General features: G+C 50.8%; 1 protein-coding gene across 1 annotated transcript; it reads left to right on the forward strand.

Moving 5' to 3' along the window:
* The first annotated feature begins 8,101 nt into the window (after positions 1–8,101).
* LOC131590685 (olfactory receptor 14J1-like) lies at positions 8,102–16,723 on the forward strand. Its single transcript, XM_058860949.1, has 2 exons — positions 8,102–8,621; positions 16,680–16,723. The coding sequence occupies exons 1-2, from the start codon at positions 8,102–8,104 to the stop codon at positions 16,721–16,723; spliced, it is 564 nt and encodes a 187-aa protein (XP_058716932.1).
* The last annotated feature ends 1,593 nt before the right edge of the window (positions 16,724–18,316 follow it).

The following is an 18,316-nucleotide window of genomic DNA, read 5'->3' on the forward strand; positions in this document are numbered from 1 at the left end:
ATTGCCATTTGGCTTCACTGTCACTCAGTTGAACATGGTCCTTATCTAAGAAGGACTTGCAAGAAATGGGTAGGAGTTTTGGCTGTGAGAGGAGCAGAAAGCACATTTTCTACACCAAATTGCCAGCTGATGCAGTTTCCCTGCCAAAATAGTGATTGCCGTTCATCTTCCTGGGAAGAATGTGAAGACCCATTCAGAGATCCCAGGTTCAGCTGGCCTGTGGCTTTGTGTACCTCATTTCACATCTCCAATTTCAAGGGCCACTAAAAGAGGCTCATGTTTGCCTTGCTAGCCAGAATGCTGTAGGTATTTCCAGGAGAAAAGGAAAAACATCGCTGTCCTGTGGTGTGCTAGAAATGCCACCACATTTGTGAGTCTGTGAGCAAAGCCAGCCAGTGCTTTTTGGGGCTGCAGCAGCTGAGAGTGTGGCAGAGCGGTTTTGATATTCTTTTTAGAGTCCTGTAAACATTGTTCCCAAAACAATCTTTCTCTCCTTTCTTCTGTCCTAAACTGTGGAACAGAGAAAATGGAAAGGAGTAGTGGTTTGTTTAAATTGGCTTTTTTATTTTGAAGTCTTCAAATAGTATCAGCTTGATGCACGATGCTTTTGAAATTGGATGAGTAGCACCTATTTCATCCCAGCAGAGAGGTGGGATTGAAGACTTCCAACAGCAGAAGTACTGGATGTGTAAGAGCCCAGTTTTCCACCCCTCACACCCTGGTATCTCGCTGGACTATTTGAAGCAGCCTCAGCCTATATTTAATATCTATATTTAATATCTACAATTAATAGATACATTAGAATACTGCTCTGAACAACAACAGAATGCAAATGTTCCACCAAATGGGGAAAAATAAGAAAAGTAGGCGGCAACCCTTTCTGAAGAGCTCGTGTTGATTTTGCAAAGTCAGATGCAAACAAGTTTTGCCATATTTCTTTCCTAGAAAAATGTAGATATTTGATAGAAATCTATCTCTGGGGCTGCTAAATTTGGTATGATTTTACATCTGGGAGGAATAGAACAGGTTGCAGAGAAGCTGTGATTGTCTCACCCTTGGAAGGGTTCAAGGTCAGGTTGGATGGGGCTTGGAGCAAGCTGGTCTAGGGGAAGGTGTCCTGAGGGTGCTGAGAGTTGGAACAAGAGGAGCTTTAAGGTCCCTTCCAAGGCAACACATCCTGGGAGTCCATGAAGAGAAACTTGGACTTTTCCTGAGATGCTGCCTTTGCAAGGGCAAGTCCCAAACAGCCCAGGTAGTTTGAAATGCCCTGAGCAGAACCCAGCTGTGCTTTCTCATAGGTTGCCGCGGCGGTGGAGGTGGCAGGGGTGCCGCGACTCCCGGAAAAGCGGTCCGCGGTTGGGCTGCCCGGGGCACAGACACGTCCTCTGCCCGGCGAGTGATTTCAGCTCAGCTCAGCTCAGCGGCAGCGTGCAGGCGACATGGAGGGAGAGAGCAGAGCGCTGTGTGGCGTTCCGCAGAGAACTGGCCTTTATTACAGCCGGGCCCTCGGCCAAGGGAGCCAGTGACAGCAGCTCTGTGGAACAGGGGATAAACTGGGGTATTTATAGGGGAGGAGAGGGGCTGGGGGAAACTGGGATACAGGTATTGGGGTGGGGTGGCAGGGGAGAACAGCAATGGAGTGTAACAGTTTAACATAACTAACTCAAAGATTGCTGGGACTGATACTTTTCTCTTAGAAAAAATGGTTTTGCCTTCAAGGGAGGGCCAGGATCTCTGAATTAGCCGGTTTCCTGGCCCCCACAACTCCCCCTTCTTTACTTCTTAAAAAGGCATCTCCCAGAGACTTGGCTAGTAACTTCTTAAAACATGAAAACATATGTAGGAAAATAATAATAATTAGGAAAACTCAAAAAATGTTTTTGAGGAGGGAGGCAACCCATCCTTTGAGTCCCTAGCTCCCAAAAAGGTCTTCAAACCACTGGGGCTCCTTTTCAGTCTGGAGTTCCTGGACCGCGTGTTGGGGTCTCTGGATGCGGGCGTGGATGCCTTCACTGGGGCATCACAGCACAGCTGTATGACATCACAGGATGACATACCAGAGTTGGCTCTGTGACATCACAAGAGATGCCCAGAGTAGGCTGTGACATCACAGGAGGCTCTGTGACATAACAGGGGGCAGTGTGACATCACAGGGGGCAGTGTGACATCCCAGGGGACAATGTGCGGTCACTGGGGAGGTCACTCCACCCCAGCCCCCCTCACAGTTCCCCCCAGAGAAGTCCAACGCTGCTCCTGCACAGCGGGGTCCCCTGTTCCCCCAGGTTCCCCCACCCCTGGTGCCGCAGCCTCCCCCAGACGATGTTCCATCAGATCCACCCCAGAGCCTGACACAGGGACGGGGCTGGGGCCGTGGGGGTGGGACAGGGGGACAGGGACCCCCCGGCAGCATCCCTGTGTCCCCCAGGGCCAGAGCCTGGGCCAGGGCTCCTTCACCCTGTCACCAACGAGGGCTTGAGAGCGCTTGAAAAATCCCCAGCAAGGGAGCAGCAAAAACCAGATTTAATATGAAGTGACAGCAGCACAAAGTTCCTTGGCAAGAGTCACTCTGTGACACATTGGGCTGGAGCTGATCTGGCTCTGTCACTCTGGGCCGCACCAGGAGTGGGTCACAGCCCAGGAGCAGGATGACCCCAGGTGTGACTGGAGCACTCGCTCTGTGGCTTTGGGCTGTCAGTCTGTGCTCTGAGGAGACAAGGATGAGAGGGAGGTCTTTTGGATGGGATAACAGAGGATTTATTGCTCTGGGGAATCTTGGGGGCAAAAGACAGAAAATGCTGAAATAGGGAGGTGGTTCAAAGGGAGGGTACAAAGCATCAGCTAATCAGAGATATCCTAGGGAGGGTAAAAGGCAGGGTTCACAAAATCATCATCCAATGAAGGAGGTAAAGGGGGAAATTGGGTCACATGGATTAATCAAACATCGAAATTGAGGAGATTTCTGAAGTGGAATTCCAAGCGTGCAGTGGGTCTAAGGTAGAATTTACAGGCGACTCAGGGTAAATTGACCAAGTGCTGTGGGAGGGTCTCATTTGGACCAAACCTTCAACTGGGGCAATAACAGAACAGACCATGAACAAGAAACACACTGCAACAACCACCCTTTGTCCTGTTGTGGCAGGCCCCACTAAAACCTTTGTCCACCGTTGCATTTCCAATGAGCCGGGTTTCCATGGCAATTGCCAGGACAGGTGACCCAGGTGTGGTGTCCCGGGAGGGTTGCCATGGAAACAGGTGGCAGCACTGACCCTTTCTGTCTGGCTGAGCTGACCTTTGGCCCTGGCAGTGGCGTTTGCTGCTGGTTCCACGACGCCTGAGCAGCCAGCGCGGCACAGGGCAGGTGGCCGTGGCACAAGCCCCCAGCAAGGGATCCCCTCTGGCTCTGGGCAGTGACAGCAGCCCTGAGCAAAGGGCTGGCACAGTGGGGTCAGTGCAGTGTCCATAGCAACAGCCCCTTGCAATGGCCCAGGGCAGGTTGGGATGATAATCCACCCTCACAGCTGGCCCAGGGCAGCACTGCAGTGCCCTTCCCCACAGCCAGGCTGCACAGAAGCACTTCCAGGGCTCTCTGCATTTCCCTTCCCTCACTCTTGGCTCACTCACACACCTCCCAACCACCCACTTGGTGCTTTCAGCTGCAGGGAGTTCAAAGCTTGTCTGTCCTTCAGCAGCTGCTCTAATTCTGCCTTCAGCCAACTCTGGGTTTGTGTTTATTGCAGAACTCCCTGTGTGTCTGAAACATTCCTTGCCTGGTTCTGCCTTGGGGAAGGGGAACCTCCTTGGTGGCACCTTGGGCTGGCACACACTTGAGGAGGGTGTCTGTTTGCCATGGGGAAACTCAGCAGTTTTAGGTTGCTAAAATAAAAGAAGAAAACCCCTCTTTGCCTGAGTGCAGCCAGTTGTGTGAGCAAAGCAGGTCCCAGGTGAGTGAGGAGAGACAGGATGGGGCTGGGAAAGGTGGAGCAAGGTTGTCCACACTGGGTCAGACCTCAAGGCACAGCTTCTCTGACCTGGCCAGACCTCCTTAGGAGAGACCCTGGATCAATATTGATCACTGAATGCTGCAGTCACCTCTGCTCTAAAGAGAACAGGAATAAAAGACACACTTTAAAATAGGAATACATATTTCTTAGAAGCTCTTTGAAGTACTTCTCCATAACTATTGCAGGGAATTTTCCTAAGAACTGTACCAGACCAGAGGGAAATCAAGGCACAGCCATGGTTTTTTAGGACTTGCTTGATCCTAATGAGCCCCATGGTGCATTTGGAGATGAGCTCTGGAACCTCAGGGCCTGAGAGGAGATTATTGCACAAACCTTTCCAGGAGCCAAAGTCAGAGGAAAACAGCCAAAGTTTCTCCAAGCATTAATGGGTGCCACTGAGGTCCATCCCCAACACAGGCTCCTCATGGACTCCTTGGAGGAGAGAACTGGAGGCCAGGATTGCACAGAAACCTCTCAGAGACTCAGTGTGGAAAGGAAAATCCAAAGTAGCTGAAAAAGCCCTGAGTATCTCAAAGTATTGATGAGCCCCACTGAGTGTCAATGCAAAGCTCCCCAGGGACACATTAAAGCAGATAATTGGGGCCATGATGGCACAAACTTCTCAGAGACTCAGTGTGGGAAGGAAAAAGGAAAGTACCTTAAGAACCTGAAGTACCTTGAAGCATTAATGAGCCCCACTGAGTGTTGTTACTGACAAAGCCTCTCAAGGGACTAATTACAGCAGATAATTGGAGGCCAGGATTGCACAAACTCTCAAAGACTCCAAGACAAAAGCCAAAGTCCTTTGAAGAAGCTGCAGTTGCTGGGAGCATGAAGGAGCCCCCCAGGGCCATTCCTGAGCAAGGCTCCCCAGGGACTCCTTCCAGCAGATCCCTGAGGCCACTGGCATGTGGGCTAGGGGGGATGCTGAGGGCAGGCCAAGGGGGTGACAGTGGCCAGCCTTGCTGGGGCTGTGCCAGGAGGCCCCAGGGCCTCAGGACAAGGTGTCTCCTCACAGCCCTTGGTGGCACAGAGGCTGCTGTGGCCCAGGGCACCAAGACTTGGCTTCTCTTTGTCCTCACCTGTCATCAGTGCCTGCAGTTCTCTGCTCTGCCTGGGGCCTGGGGACACTTTCTCAGTCACGTCTCTCAGTGGGACCCATTAAAAGTAAAAGAAACTTTGGATTTCCATTCTGACTTGGAGTTCTTGAGAGGTTTCTTCCCCTCCCTCTCAGGGACTGATGCTCAGGTCCTCAGCACAAAGCCCCAAGAGGCTCATTAAAGTCCTGCTGCTGTGTCTGTGCTGCTGAGCTGGGCCAGGCTCCTGGCACAGAGGGCAATCCTGGAAACCAAGAAGAGCTTCAAAAGCACATTTCTCTTGCTGAGCAGCTCTTCTGCCAGCCCAGCAGGGCTGGGGCACTGCCTGCAGCCACCCCGGGCACAGCCCAGAGGCACAGAGAGCTTCAATCAGTCAGGGCTGGGAAGGTGCTGAGAAGTGCCTGGGGCAGAATCACTGCCAGCCCTTGACACAGGAAGCCTCTGGCTGCAGGACAATGCAGCTGCAGCTCCTGCAGGCATCTCCTAAAGCTGGAACATGCCAGTGCCTCCAGACTCTGTGAGTACATTCTCTGCCTGTCCCTTGTGTAGAGCAGCCAGGGGTGCCCAGGGCTGTCCTGCAGAGCAGGGTCCTGCAGCCCAGGGCGCTGTGCTGGGGCAGGGACTCTGCTGCCTGCCAGGGACAGCTCTCAGCCGGCCCGGGGAGCTGCTCCCAGCGCTGGGGAGAAGCTGTGGGGGGAAGGAGCCACCCTGAGCAGGGCAGGGGCTGCTGCTGAGAGGGGCTGTGTGGGGCAGGGCTGCTCCCAGCTCCAGACCTGCCTGGACACAGCTCCGGAGGACACTTCCCAAAGGAAGGTGAGACTGGGATTGCTGTAAAGATCAGGAGATTTCCTGAGACTGTTTTCAATTTCTTTCTTTAAGCAGGGTGGGAAAGTTGCAATGATGACAAAAGGATTTTTACTTTTTATATATATTTTAATATATTTTTAGATCTGTCAACTATTATTATATAGTTATAAAATCATGATCCTTAAGTAACTCTATTAAACTACTATTATATACTTCTATAACTATTATCCTGATTTAGCTCTAGTACATTTCCTAACCTTTCTCTTAGATTTTAGAACAATAAACTGACTTTCTAAATAGATTTCTGAAATACTATATAGTTTTATCATCAGAAAGAGGAGCTACTAGAAGAACATTTTGGTTTTTAACCAGAATGTGAGCAGTCATAACAAAAAGTGGGGCAAAGAAACCCTTGGACCTACTCCAGTGGGTTGACTCAGGGGTGTGTAACTGGGGCAATGAATCTCCTATTGAATGTTTCTGTTAAATACCCTAATTAATCAACCTTCATAAATTGTTGAAATTAGGGGCCAGGTGTGCCACATCCCCACTGGGACACCTGGAAGCTTCCAATAAAGCTGGTTTTTATTTTACTGTTCTAACACTGTTGCATAAGGTTGTTTTTTTTTTTTTTTCTCTTTTGATTATAGACAACAGGGTGATGAGAGAAGCAGAAGAGGAATTGTAATCCCAGAGTCACAGAACATTCTGAGTTGAAAGGGACACACCAGGATCAGCAAAGTAATGTTGGAACATTTACAGAGATGCCAGAATTGTAACTTTGGGTGCTCAGTCTCTCTGCTGGGAGCTTCCTAAATGGCCTGAATGCACTGCTCTGCTATTGTCATTGTTACCTGGGGCTCTCAGGGAGCCTCTGGCATCTGCAGCAGCTGAGTCAGGCCCTGCCCTTGGGATTGCTGCCAGGCAGGTGTGTCCATGGGAATGGGGTGTCCCAGCTTCCCTGTGACCTGTGGGGCTGTGGGCAAAGCAGTCCATGGGAAAGGGGAATGAGCTGAGCCCCCTCCCTGAGATCCCATCATAGGCACACCTGGGGATCTCCTTGCTGTGTCCTTCCAAGCTCTGAGCTGCCCTTCTGGCTGCAAATCTGTGCCAGAGCCTCTTGGAGTTCCCTGAATGTCCCACGGGGAAGGGCAGAGATGTCACAGCTGAGGAAATGCTGTTGGCTTTGCCAAGGGAGCCGTGAGTGTCCTGGGCAGAGGAGGGTGCTGAGACCTTTCCCAGAGACCTTTAGAGAGGGTGAGACATTCAGGGATCCCTCTGCCCCGGGAAGGGTCTGGTTTATCCCAGGGTGACACAGGAGTGTGATTGTGCTCTGATTCCAGGCAAAGGTACAAACCCAGGGCAATTGGGAACAAGCCCATGCAGCCCCTCACTTTCCCTAAGCCACAGGGAATCCTTTGCCTCTCACATCTCTCAATGGCAAACTCTGAGTGCAGCAGAAAAGCTGGGGATTTCTGACCTCAGAGAACCAGAAATGATGTGTGGGCAGGAGAAAAATTCCTAAAACCATCTCCTGCCGTATTTATAATTGTGTGTGCAGATGCTACCAAGCTCTTCTGCATTAGGAGTGATTCCCCTGGCATATCCTGAATTTCCAGCCTTGTCCCTCTGCCACATGGCCACAAACCCAGGGCAGCAGGGCAGGGGTGGCTCCTGGAGAGCCCCCAGGCACAGGCCTGGCTGCTCCTGGCACACCCAGCACAGCTGGAGCTCAGGCAGGGACCTGGGTGAAGGTTTTCCCAGAGCAGGAACAAAGGTGAGTCCCAGCCTCTCCTGACTTGTCACTGTTCTTTTTCTTCATGAACAGGTTCCCATGTGCAGCCACAGCAAATGTCCAACAGCAGCTCCATCAGCCACTTCCTGCTGCTGGCATTGGCAGACACGCGGCAGCTGCAGCTCCTGCACTTCTGCCTCTTCCTGGGCATCTCCCTGGCTGCCCTCCTGGTCAACATCCTCATCATCAGCGCCATAGCCTGCAGCCACCACCTGCACAGCCCCATGTTCTTCTTCCTGCTCAACCTGGCCCTCAGTGACCTGGGCTCCATCTGCACCACTGTGCCCAAAGCCATGCACAATTCCCTCTGGGACACCAGAGACATCTCCTACACAGGATGTGCTGCACAGGTTTTTTGTTTTGTGTTCTTCATCTCAGCAGAATATTTCCTCCTGACCATCATGTGCTATGATCGCTACGTGTCCATCTGCAAACCCCTGCACTACGAGACCCTCCTGGGCAGCAGAGCTTGTGCCCACATGGCAGCAGCTGCCTGGGCCAGTGGCTTTCTCTATTCACTGCTGCACACAGCCAATACATTTTCCCTGCCCCTGTGCCAGGGCAATGCCCTGGGCCAGTTCTTCTGTGAAATCCCACACATCCTCAAGCTCTCCTGTTCACACTCAAACCTCAGGGAAATTTGGCTTCTTGCTGTTAGTGTCTGTTTAGCACTTGGCTGTTTTGTGTTCATTGTTTTCTCCTATGTGCAGATCTTCAGGGCCGTGCTGAGGATCCCCTCTGAGCAGGGACGGCACAAAGCCTTTTCCACCTGCCTCCCTCACCTGGCCGTGGTCTCCCTGTTCCTCAGCACTGCCTCATTTGCACACCTGAAGCCTCCCTCCATCTCCTCCCCATCCCTGGATCTGGCAGTATCAATTCTGTACTCAGTGGTGGCCCCAGCCCTGAACCCCCTCATCTACAGCCTGAGGAACCAGGAGCTCAAGGCTGCAGTGTGGACACTGATGACCGGAAAATTTCAAAAACATTAAACTGCTGGCCAGTTTCTGCAAATCACTTGTAATAAAAGTCATCTTTGATACTTCTTGTTCATTTCATTTTGAAGGTTCTTCTACTTTGTTTTACTTTTTTAATCTTTCCCATAACAAAATATTATTGTTTGTGTCATTTCTCATTTTGTTTCTCACCACTTTCCCTGTGCCCACACACTGTGTCAATGAGGGGCTGCAGTCTTGGTGGCTTTAAAGGAATTAAAGGGTCTCCCAGCAAAGTTTTCTCCAGAGATCTCCCTTTTTTTCTCTTCTCTGGAGCTGCAGCAGCAGTGTCTGTGTGCAGAGCTGGGGCAGATCAGTGCTGGCACAGCAGCTGTGCCCAGGAGCAGCAGCACTTGGTGTTGCCAGTGCTGCTCCCGTGTCACTGCCCCGCTGCCCTCCTGCCCCTGGTGTTGCTGCAGGGTCTGAGTGCTCTCGGGGCCGGGCACAGCCCTGGGGGTGGCAGTGCCGGGGCTGCAGCAGGGACAGGCCATGGGCACTGCTGGGGCAGCGCTGACGCCTCAGGGCAGGGCCTGGGGGCTCCAGGCTCCTTGTCCAGGCTCTCTCAAGAACACGGCCAGGCCAAAGCTCAGCACAGAAAACCCCCGTGAGCAGCCCCAGGGTGGCCGTGGGCAGGCTGGGGGCAAACAGCATGGCTGGGGCTCTGCAAGGTCCCTGGGGGAGACGGGAAGGAGCAGCAGAGCAGGGGCTGATCCATCCCCACTGCGCTGGACACCCCAGGGCAGCGTCCCAGAGCGTCCTCATGGAGCTGCCAACAACATCCCCCCTGTGCAGCCCTGGCCTCTCCCCCAGCTCAGAGAGGTGCCGCATCCTTGCAGGCACAGCCATGGCAGCACTGGCTCAGGAGCCCCTGTTGGCACTGCCCAGAGCAGGCGTCAGCACCCCCATGGTGCTGCTGTGGGGAGATGAACCTGAGGGAGCACAAATGCCATCAGCCCCTGGGGCCAGGAAGGGCTGGGGGACAGGAGGGAAACCACTCAGGGTTGTTGTGGCCTCTGAAGTCACACAGAAAGTTTGTTCCCATGAGCTGTGAGTTTCCTGTGCCACTGCAGATGTTGTTGCTCAGAGCCAGGGCTGCCTGGCAGCCACTCCCAAACTGCCCTGAGCATTTCCTTTGCTTCTCCTTTGCTTTCTTTACTGTTCCTGATCCAGATTTCTTCCTATTGCCCACCTCTGTTCCCTCCCCTGCAAACAGCCCATCTCTGTTTGCCCTTTCCTCTCTGACCCCACTCCCCATTTCAGTTCCCCAGTTGGCACCATGGGAATGTCCCCTGGGGAGCAGGATCATCCTACAAGTGCTTCAGGAATTGTCTGCAGGGTCCTGCAGTGCCTTGTGCTGCTCCCTTGCCAGAGGCAGCACAGGCCAGGGGGGCACATCTGGGCTGCTGTGTCTGGCTGTGGGGCTCCCTGTTCTGGGCAATGAGGAGGAGCTGCAGAGGCTCTGCAGGACTGACAGGATGGGCTTTGGGGCCTGTGTGGAGAAGCTGAGGGACCTGGGCTGCTGCACCTTCTGAAAAGGAGGCCCAGGGCTCATCCTGCACCTGCTCCAAGGGTGGTTTCAGGTAATCATGAAATCAGCAAGGTTGGAAAACACCTTGGACATCATCAAGTCCAACTTCTACCCTGACACCGCCTTATCTTTCCTGAGCCTCCTCTTCTCCAGGATAAACAACCCCAGCTCCCTCAGCCACTCCTCACAGGATTTGTGCTCCAGACCCCTCATCAGCCTTGTTGGCCTTCTTTGGTATCATGGGGTGACTTTACTTTTAAGATAGCTTTGGGAGCTGGGAGGAAGTTGAAGCTGCTGGTGACTGATGGGAGTCTCTTCTCCTGACCAATTATCGGTCATTTCTAAGAATTGACAGCAGTTTTGACCATTGAAAATTGAGATCAACTTGTGAACACCACCTTGAGATGTAAAGCCAGGGCTCTCTTGTTCTCTTTGGTTTCTGGCTTCTGACGAGGTAACAGGCTCTGTCTCGGCCTCCTCCCCCCCTCCAGGCCGGACAAGGCCGCAGAGGGCGGGGGGGGAGAAACGGAGCCGGCCGGCCTGGCTTGGTTTGCAGTTTCTGCTGCTGGACTGAAACCTGACACCATGAACATCTGCAGCTTTCCCAGACTTTAACTCTTTTACTACCTGGATAAAACATACAGATTACTCCTTTTTCCCAGAGTGACAGAGAGACAGAGACAATCAACATGAAGAAGACATCATAAAACCATCAAACAAATTGAAGAAAAGAGTTAAGTTTTAGATGGGAAAGAGAGAATAAGGAGATGCTTTTTAAGCTGAAATATTCTTTTGTTAAAGCTATGGAGATGGACAATAGTGTTCTGAAAATACTCCTTTAATTCATGACAGAGTATATTGGGAGGAATGGAGTGTTCAAAGTGTGGATTTTGAGAAAACAGTGGAGTAATTGTGATACAGTAAGGTGCTGGGACAGATGGGGAGAAGTAATAGTTGAAGATTTGGGGCCATTGTAGAGGCAAAGAGAAAACTTCTGTTTCCAGGGAAGCTCACAGAGTGAGATGAAGAGAACTTTTGCCTTTGAATAACTCATCCTTAAAAAATGACATCCCTAGACTCATTGACCCATACACACCTCAGAGTGATGTGAAATGGGAGGAGTGAACTGATGACAGATTTCTGGGCAGCTGGCATCAGAGAAATAGAAAACTATAACAGAAATAGTTTTATGTGTGAATAACTCCATCAATTAACAGAAGAAGACTTCTGTTTCTCTACAAAGGGTGATGAAAACACTCCAGCAAGAATTAGGACTGTTTTAAACACCAAAGTTCCAAAGTTTTTGTCTCTATGTTGTCATGTGAACAAGAGAATGGTGGGTAGTGGGGGATAAAAGGGTTGTTCTGGAAGTTTATTCTGGTGTTCTTATTCTTGTAGTTGTGTTAACAAACTTTCTTTATTCCTTTTTAAGTTTTAAGCCTGTTTTGCTCTTGATCTAATCCATATCTCACAGCAAGAAATAAGTAAGTTTTCTAGTAATTTTTTAGTTACTGCTTTAAAACCATGACATAACTTTGGTGCGCCGCCCGGGAAAATGAAATTAGCAAATCTAAACCACTACACTTACTCCTGTGTGCCCATGAGTAACCTTCCACGTGGATGGAGGAGATTGTGTACAGGACAATTGATTCCTGGATTGCCATTTGGCTTCACTGTCACTCAGTTGAACATGGTCCTTATCTAAGAAGGACTTCCAAGAAATGGGTAGGAGTTTTGGCTCTGAGAGGAGCAGAAAGCACATTTTCGGCCCCAAATTGCCAGCTGATGCAGTTTCCCTGCAAAAATAGTAATTCCCATTCATCTTCCTGGGAAGAATGTGAAGACCCATTCAGAGATGCCAGGTTCAGCTGGCCTTTGGCTTTGTGTACCTCATTTCACATGTCCAATTTCAAGGGCCACTAAAAGAGGCTCACGTTTGCCTTGCTACCCAGAAGTGCTATAGGTATTTCCAGGAGAAAAAGAAAAAAATCGCTGTCCTGTGGTGTGGTAGAAATCCCAGCACAATTGTGACTCTGTGAGCAAAGCCAGCCAGTGCTTTTTGGGGCTGCAGCAGCTGAGAGTGTGGCAGAGTGGTTTTGATATTCTTATTAGAGTCCTGAAAACATTGTTCCCAAAACAATCCACAACTTTGCAAATGTGCCTGAAGAAAATGCAAAGAGAACTGGGGTCTGAAAAACAAAGAATGTTTATTTGTAGAAGAAAAGGAACAAGAATGAACTACACAACATATTTACATTGTACGAATATTGGTAACAACAACAACAACAACAAACTATAGAACCTATTTACCTAAGAACTTATCTAATAGAACTATATGAAACGTATTTACAGAAAACTTTAACAAACCCTAAAACATCTATCGTGAAGACAAAAACTCTAAAACGTATATACAGAAGGGTGTCGTCTCTGGGATGTGCCTCGGTCCTGGAAGAAAAACAAGTAGCACGGTCAGTGCAGTCAGGCATGGAGGGGTGTTCCATGTGCTCCCGGGCTGGGACACTGGCACAGGGGGACTCTGCTGCCAGAAGTGAGCCTGGCTGGGGCCCAGGCACTGGAACAGGGCTTGTGTGGCCCAAAGCAAGGCCAGGCCAGGCCAGGGATGGCCACCAGAATCCAGTGCATGGGCTAGCGTGTCCCTGAGCAGGGAGTGCCCAGCCCAGCCCCAGCCTGGCAGCAGGGGACCCACTCTGCCTGTGGGGAGCACCTGCCTGTTCTGCTGCTGGCATCGGTCTTCATCCCAACACCATGTCCTCCTCCTCGTCCTCCATGTCTATATCCATCTCCTCAATGTGGTCTTCCATATCCACCTCCATTTCTTCCTCTGTCACATCCACATCCACTTCCATCTCTTCCTCTCCGTTGTTCTCTCCATCCACATCCATGTCCTCTTCACTATTAATTTGTGTATCAACCTCCATCTCCTCCTCTGTGTCTGTGACAGCCTGCAGAGGTAGCAAAATCTCCGAGTGGGGTCCCTTTCCCACACTATCCCACACAGCTCCAGCCCACCCAGGCAGCTGTGGGGTTTCCACCTCCGTGGAATAGTACCATACCTTCTTTGGAGCAAATGCAGACATCCTGCAGGGATGGAGAGCAAAATGCACACAATGGGGAGCTTTAGGGACTGCTGGGGGTATGAGGGAGCAGGTGACAACAAGGTGACAGGGGTAGGCTTGGAGCAGGGTGAAGAGCGTGCTGACACAAGGAGCCAAGGGTTGTGTTGTGGCCGTTGCTGGATGCTGGAAGTTCTAGCTGGAGCGTGCACTGTGACATCACTGCCAGGAGTCCAGGCCCAGGCTGAAGTGGACAATGGAGATCCTAGAATGATGGAATCCCTGGCTGCTTGGGCTTGGAAGGGACCCTAAAGACCATCTTGTTCCAAGCTGAGCAATCTTCCCCCAGAACAGGTTGCTCAGAGCCCTGCTCCCAGCTGGCCTTGGATGTTGCCAAGGATGGAGCATCCCCAGCCTCTGTGCACAGCCTGGGCCAGTGCCCCAGCAGCCTGAGTGGAAAAGAGCAGCTTCATTAGATCCAACTTCAATCTCACTCCTGCAGTTGAAAGGCTTCTCCTCTCTGTGCCCATCTTTCCTAGAGCTGCAGGGAGGCCTCCCCAGCACCTTCTCTTTCCAGGCTGAGCATCCCCAGCCCCACATGGACAGCACTCAGATCCGTGGGGGTCAAGGCTAAAGGGTAGCAAAGAGCATCAGGAAGTGAGAGATGGAAGCTTTTGGAGATGGAAGGTTTGCCTCTAAATGTAGAAAATCAATAAAAGTGGAGGGGAAAATGGTGGGACTCTGGCTCTGTTCTAACTGGCGAAGATTTTCTTTTTCTTCTTTTCTGTCATGCTGCCACAAGTTTTGTTGTTTGAAAGCAGGTTTGGCAAAATATCCATTGTCTTCTCCATTTTTGAAACACTGAGCAAAGTCAGGGCAAGCTGATGATGCAGAGAAAGACCTGCAAATATCTACTGGTGATCTTGATCCTGGGGAATGCAGCTAAAGCCAGCCAAAAGCAATTTCTGGAAAGTCAAGCCTGGTTTACATTTTCTGGAGTTTGGGTGTGCCAATTTCACCAGTCATTTATAAAAAAGGAAAAAAACTCAAACCAAAACAGGCAAAAACACAAACAAGCAAACCCAAAGAAACCAATCAAACAAATGGATAAAAAACCCCAAATAAAACCAAAGGCAATGAGAAGTTAGGATTAGTTGTAAGGATATCACAGCAGGCGAATGGCTGCTTCCTACAGGATCTCCATCCAAAGCCACCTAGAACAACTTCTCCAAAATATATCCAACGAGAGAAATCTAAGAAGTGATCCATGGCAGCTTTGGGGGCAGCTCTGCATTACGGTGAAGGATGAGCATGCAGTGGTACAGATCCAGCACTGTCCACCCTCCAGGCTGCTGTTTGCTCTGCTGAAAGACTCTTGCAGGACTGTGGCCCCTCTCCATGCAATGGAAATCATTGCCACAGCTCTCAGTTGAGGCACTGGCATTTCCAGAGCCAGATTCAGGCACAATCCTGCTGCCTGCTGAGCATCTGGGAAAGATCCTGAGCATCTTCAGGCCTAGAAGCACAAAACAGCTCAGGCTCTCCCTGAACTGGGTTTTCAGGGCAGGTTTCCATAGCTCTGCAAGATTTGTTCATCCCTCAACATGTCTGACTTTATGTCCAATGATGCATTTGGCTTTCTTTCTTACTCCTGTGTGCCCCTGAGAAACCTTCCACGTGGATGGAGGAGATTGTGTACAGGACAATTGATTCCTGGATTGCCATTTGGCTTCACTGTCGCTCAGTTGAACATGGTCCTTATCAAAGAAGGACCTACAAGAAATGGGTAGGAGTTTTGGCTGTGAGAGGAGCAGAAAGCACATTTTCTGCACCAAATTGCCAGCTGATGCACTTTCCCTGCCAAAATAGTGATTGCCATTCATCTTCCCGGGAAGAATGTGAAGACCCATTCAGAGATCCCAGGTTCAGCTGGCCTGTGGCTTTGTGTACCTCATTTCACATGTCCAATTTTAAGGGCCACTGAAAGAGGCTCACGTTTGCCTTGCTACTCAGAAGTGCTGTTGCTATTTCCAGGAGAAAAAGGAAAACATCGCTGTCCTGTGGTGTGGTAGAAATCGCAGCACAATTGTGACTCTGTGAGCAAAGACAGCCAGTGCTTTTTGGGGCTGCAGCAGCTGAGAGTGTGGCAGAGCGGTTTTGATATTCTTATTAGAGTCCTGAAAACATTGTTCCCAAAACAATATTTCTCTCCTGTCTTCTGCCCTAAACTGTGGAACAAAGAAAATGGAAAGGAGCAGAGGTTTGTTTCAATTGGCTTTTTTATTTTGAAGTCTTCAAATAGTGTCAGCTTGATGCGCGATACTTTAGAAATTGGATGCGTTGCACCTATTTCATCCCAGCAGAGAGGTGGGATTGAAGACTTCCAACAGCAGAAGTACTGGATGTGTAAGAGCCCAGTTTTCCACTCCTCATACCCTGGTATCTCCCTGGACTAGTTTAAGCAGCCTCAGTCAGATACATTAAAATACTGCTCCGAAGAACAACAGAAAGCAAATGTTCCACCAAATGGGCAAAAATAAGAAAAGTGGGCGGCAGCCCTTTCTGAAGAGCTCGTGTTGATTTTGCAAAGTCAGATGCTGACAAGTTTTGCCATATTTCTTTCCTAGAAAAATGTAGATATTTGATAGAAATCTATCTCTGAGGCTGCTAAGTTTGGTATGATTTTACATCTGGGAGGAATAGACCAGGTTGCAGAGAAGCTGTGATTGTCTGACCCTTGGAAGGGTTGAAGGCCAGGTTGGATGGGGCTTGGAGCAAGCTGGTCTAGGGGAAGGTGTCCTGAGGGTGCTGAGAGTTGGAACAAGAGGAGCTTTAAGGTCCTTTCCAAGGCAACACATCCTGGGAGTCCATGAAGAGAAACTTGGACTTTTCCTGAGATGCTGCCTTTGCAAGGGCAAGTCCCAAACACCCCAGGTAGTTTGAAATGCCCTGAGCAGAACCCAGCTGTGCTTTCTCATAGGTTGCCGCGGCGGTGGAGGTGGCAGGGGTGCCGCGACTCCCGGAAAAGCGGTCCGCGGTTGGGCTGCCCGGGGCACAGACACGTCCTCTGCCCGGCGAGTGATTTCAGCTCAGCTCAGCTCAGCGGCAGCGTGCAGGCGACACGGAGGGAGAGAGCAGAGCGCTGTGTGGCGTTCCGCAGAGAACTGGCCTTTATTACAGCCGGGCCCTCGGCCAAGGGAGCCAGTGACAGCAGCTCTCTGGAACAGGGGAGAAACTGGGGTATTTATAGGGGAGGAGAGGGGCTGGGGGAAACTGGGATACAGGTATTGGGGTGGGGTGGCAGGGGAGAACAGCAATGGAGTGTAACAGTTTAACATAACTAACTCAAAGATTGCTGGGACTGATACTTTTCTCTCCCTTACAGCAAAGTGCCTTGCCTCCAAGGGAGGGCCAGGATCTCTGAATTAGCCGGTTTCCTGGCCCCCACAACTCCCCCTTCTTTACTTCTTAAAAAGGCATCTCCCAGAGATTTGGCTAATAACTTCTTAAAGCATAAAAACATACATAGGAAAATAATAATAATTAGGAAAACTCAAAAAATGTTTTTGAGGAGGGAGGCAACCCATCCTTTGAGTCCCCAGCTCCCAAAAAGGTCTTCAAACCACTGGGGCTCCTTTTCAGTCTGGAGTTCCTGGACCGCGTGTTGGGGTCTCTGGATGCGGGCGTGGATGCCTTCACTGGGGCATCACAGCACAGCTGTATGACATCACAGGATGACATACCAGAGTTGGCTCTGTGACATCACAAGGGCTGCCCAGAGTAGGCTGTGACATCACAGGTGTCTGTGTGACATCCCAGGTGTCTGTGTGACACCACAGGTGTCTGTGTGACACCACAGGTGTCTGTGTGACATCCCAGGTGTCTGTGTGACATCACAGGTGTCTGTATGACATCCCAGGTGTCTGTGTGACATCCCAGGTGTCTGTGTGACATCACAGGGGACAATGTGAGGTCACTGGGGAGGTCACTCCACCCCAGCCCCCCTCACAGTTCCCCCCAGAGAAGTCCAACGCTGCTCCTGCACAGCGGGGTCCCCTGTCCCCCCAGGTTCCCCCACCCCCGGTGCCGCAGCCTCCCCCAGAGGATGTTCCATCAGATCGACCCCAGAGCCTGACACAGGGACGGGGCTGGGGCCGTGGGGGTGGGACAGGGGGACAGGGACCCCCCGGCAGCATCCCTGTGTCCCCCAGGGCCAGAGCCTGGGCCAGGGCTCCTTCACCCTGTCACCAACGAGGGCTTGAGAGCGCTTGAAAAATCCCCAGCAAGGGAGCAGCAAAAACCAGATTTAATATGAAGTGACAGCAGCACAAAGTTCCTTGGCAAGAGTCACTCTGTAACACATTGGGCTGGAGCTGATCTGGCTCTGTCACTCTGGGCCGCACCAGGAGTGGGTCACAGCCCAGGAGCAGGATGACCCCAGGTGTGACTGGAGCACTCGCTCTGTGGCTTTTGGCTGTCAGTCTGTGCTCTGAGGAGACAAGGACAAGAGGGAGGTCTTTTGCATGGGATAACAGAGGATTTATTGCTTTGGGGAATCTTGGGGGCCAAAGACAGAAAATGCTGAAATAGGGAGGCGGTTCAAAGGGAGGGTACAAAGCATCAGCTAATCAGAGATATCCTGGGGAGGGTAAAAGGCAGGGTTCACAAAATCATCATCCAATGAGGGAGGTATGGGGTGAAACTGGGTCACATGGATTAATCAAACTTCGAAATTGAGGGGATTTCTGAAGTGGAATTCCAAGCATGCAGTGGGTCTAAGGTAGAATTTACAGGCGACTCAGGGTAAATTGACCAAGTGATGTGTGAGGGTCTCATTTGGACCAAACCTTCAACTTGGGCAATAACAGAACAGACCATGAACAAGAAACACACTGCAACAACCACCCTTTGTCCTGTTGTGTCAGGCCCCACTAAAACCTTTGTCCACCGTTGCATTTCCAATGAGCCGGGTTTCCATGGCAATTGCCAGGACAGGTGACCCAGGTGTGGTGTCCCAGGGAG

This window comes from Poecile atricapillus, chromosome 34 (genome assembly GCF_030490865.1).
Source record: "Poecile atricapillus isolate bPoeAtr1 chromosome 34, bPoeAtr1.hap1, whole genome shotgun sequence".
NCBI classification, from domain to species: domain Eukaryota; kingdom Metazoa; phylum Chordata; class Aves; order Passeriformes; family Paridae; genus Poecile; species Poecile atricapillus.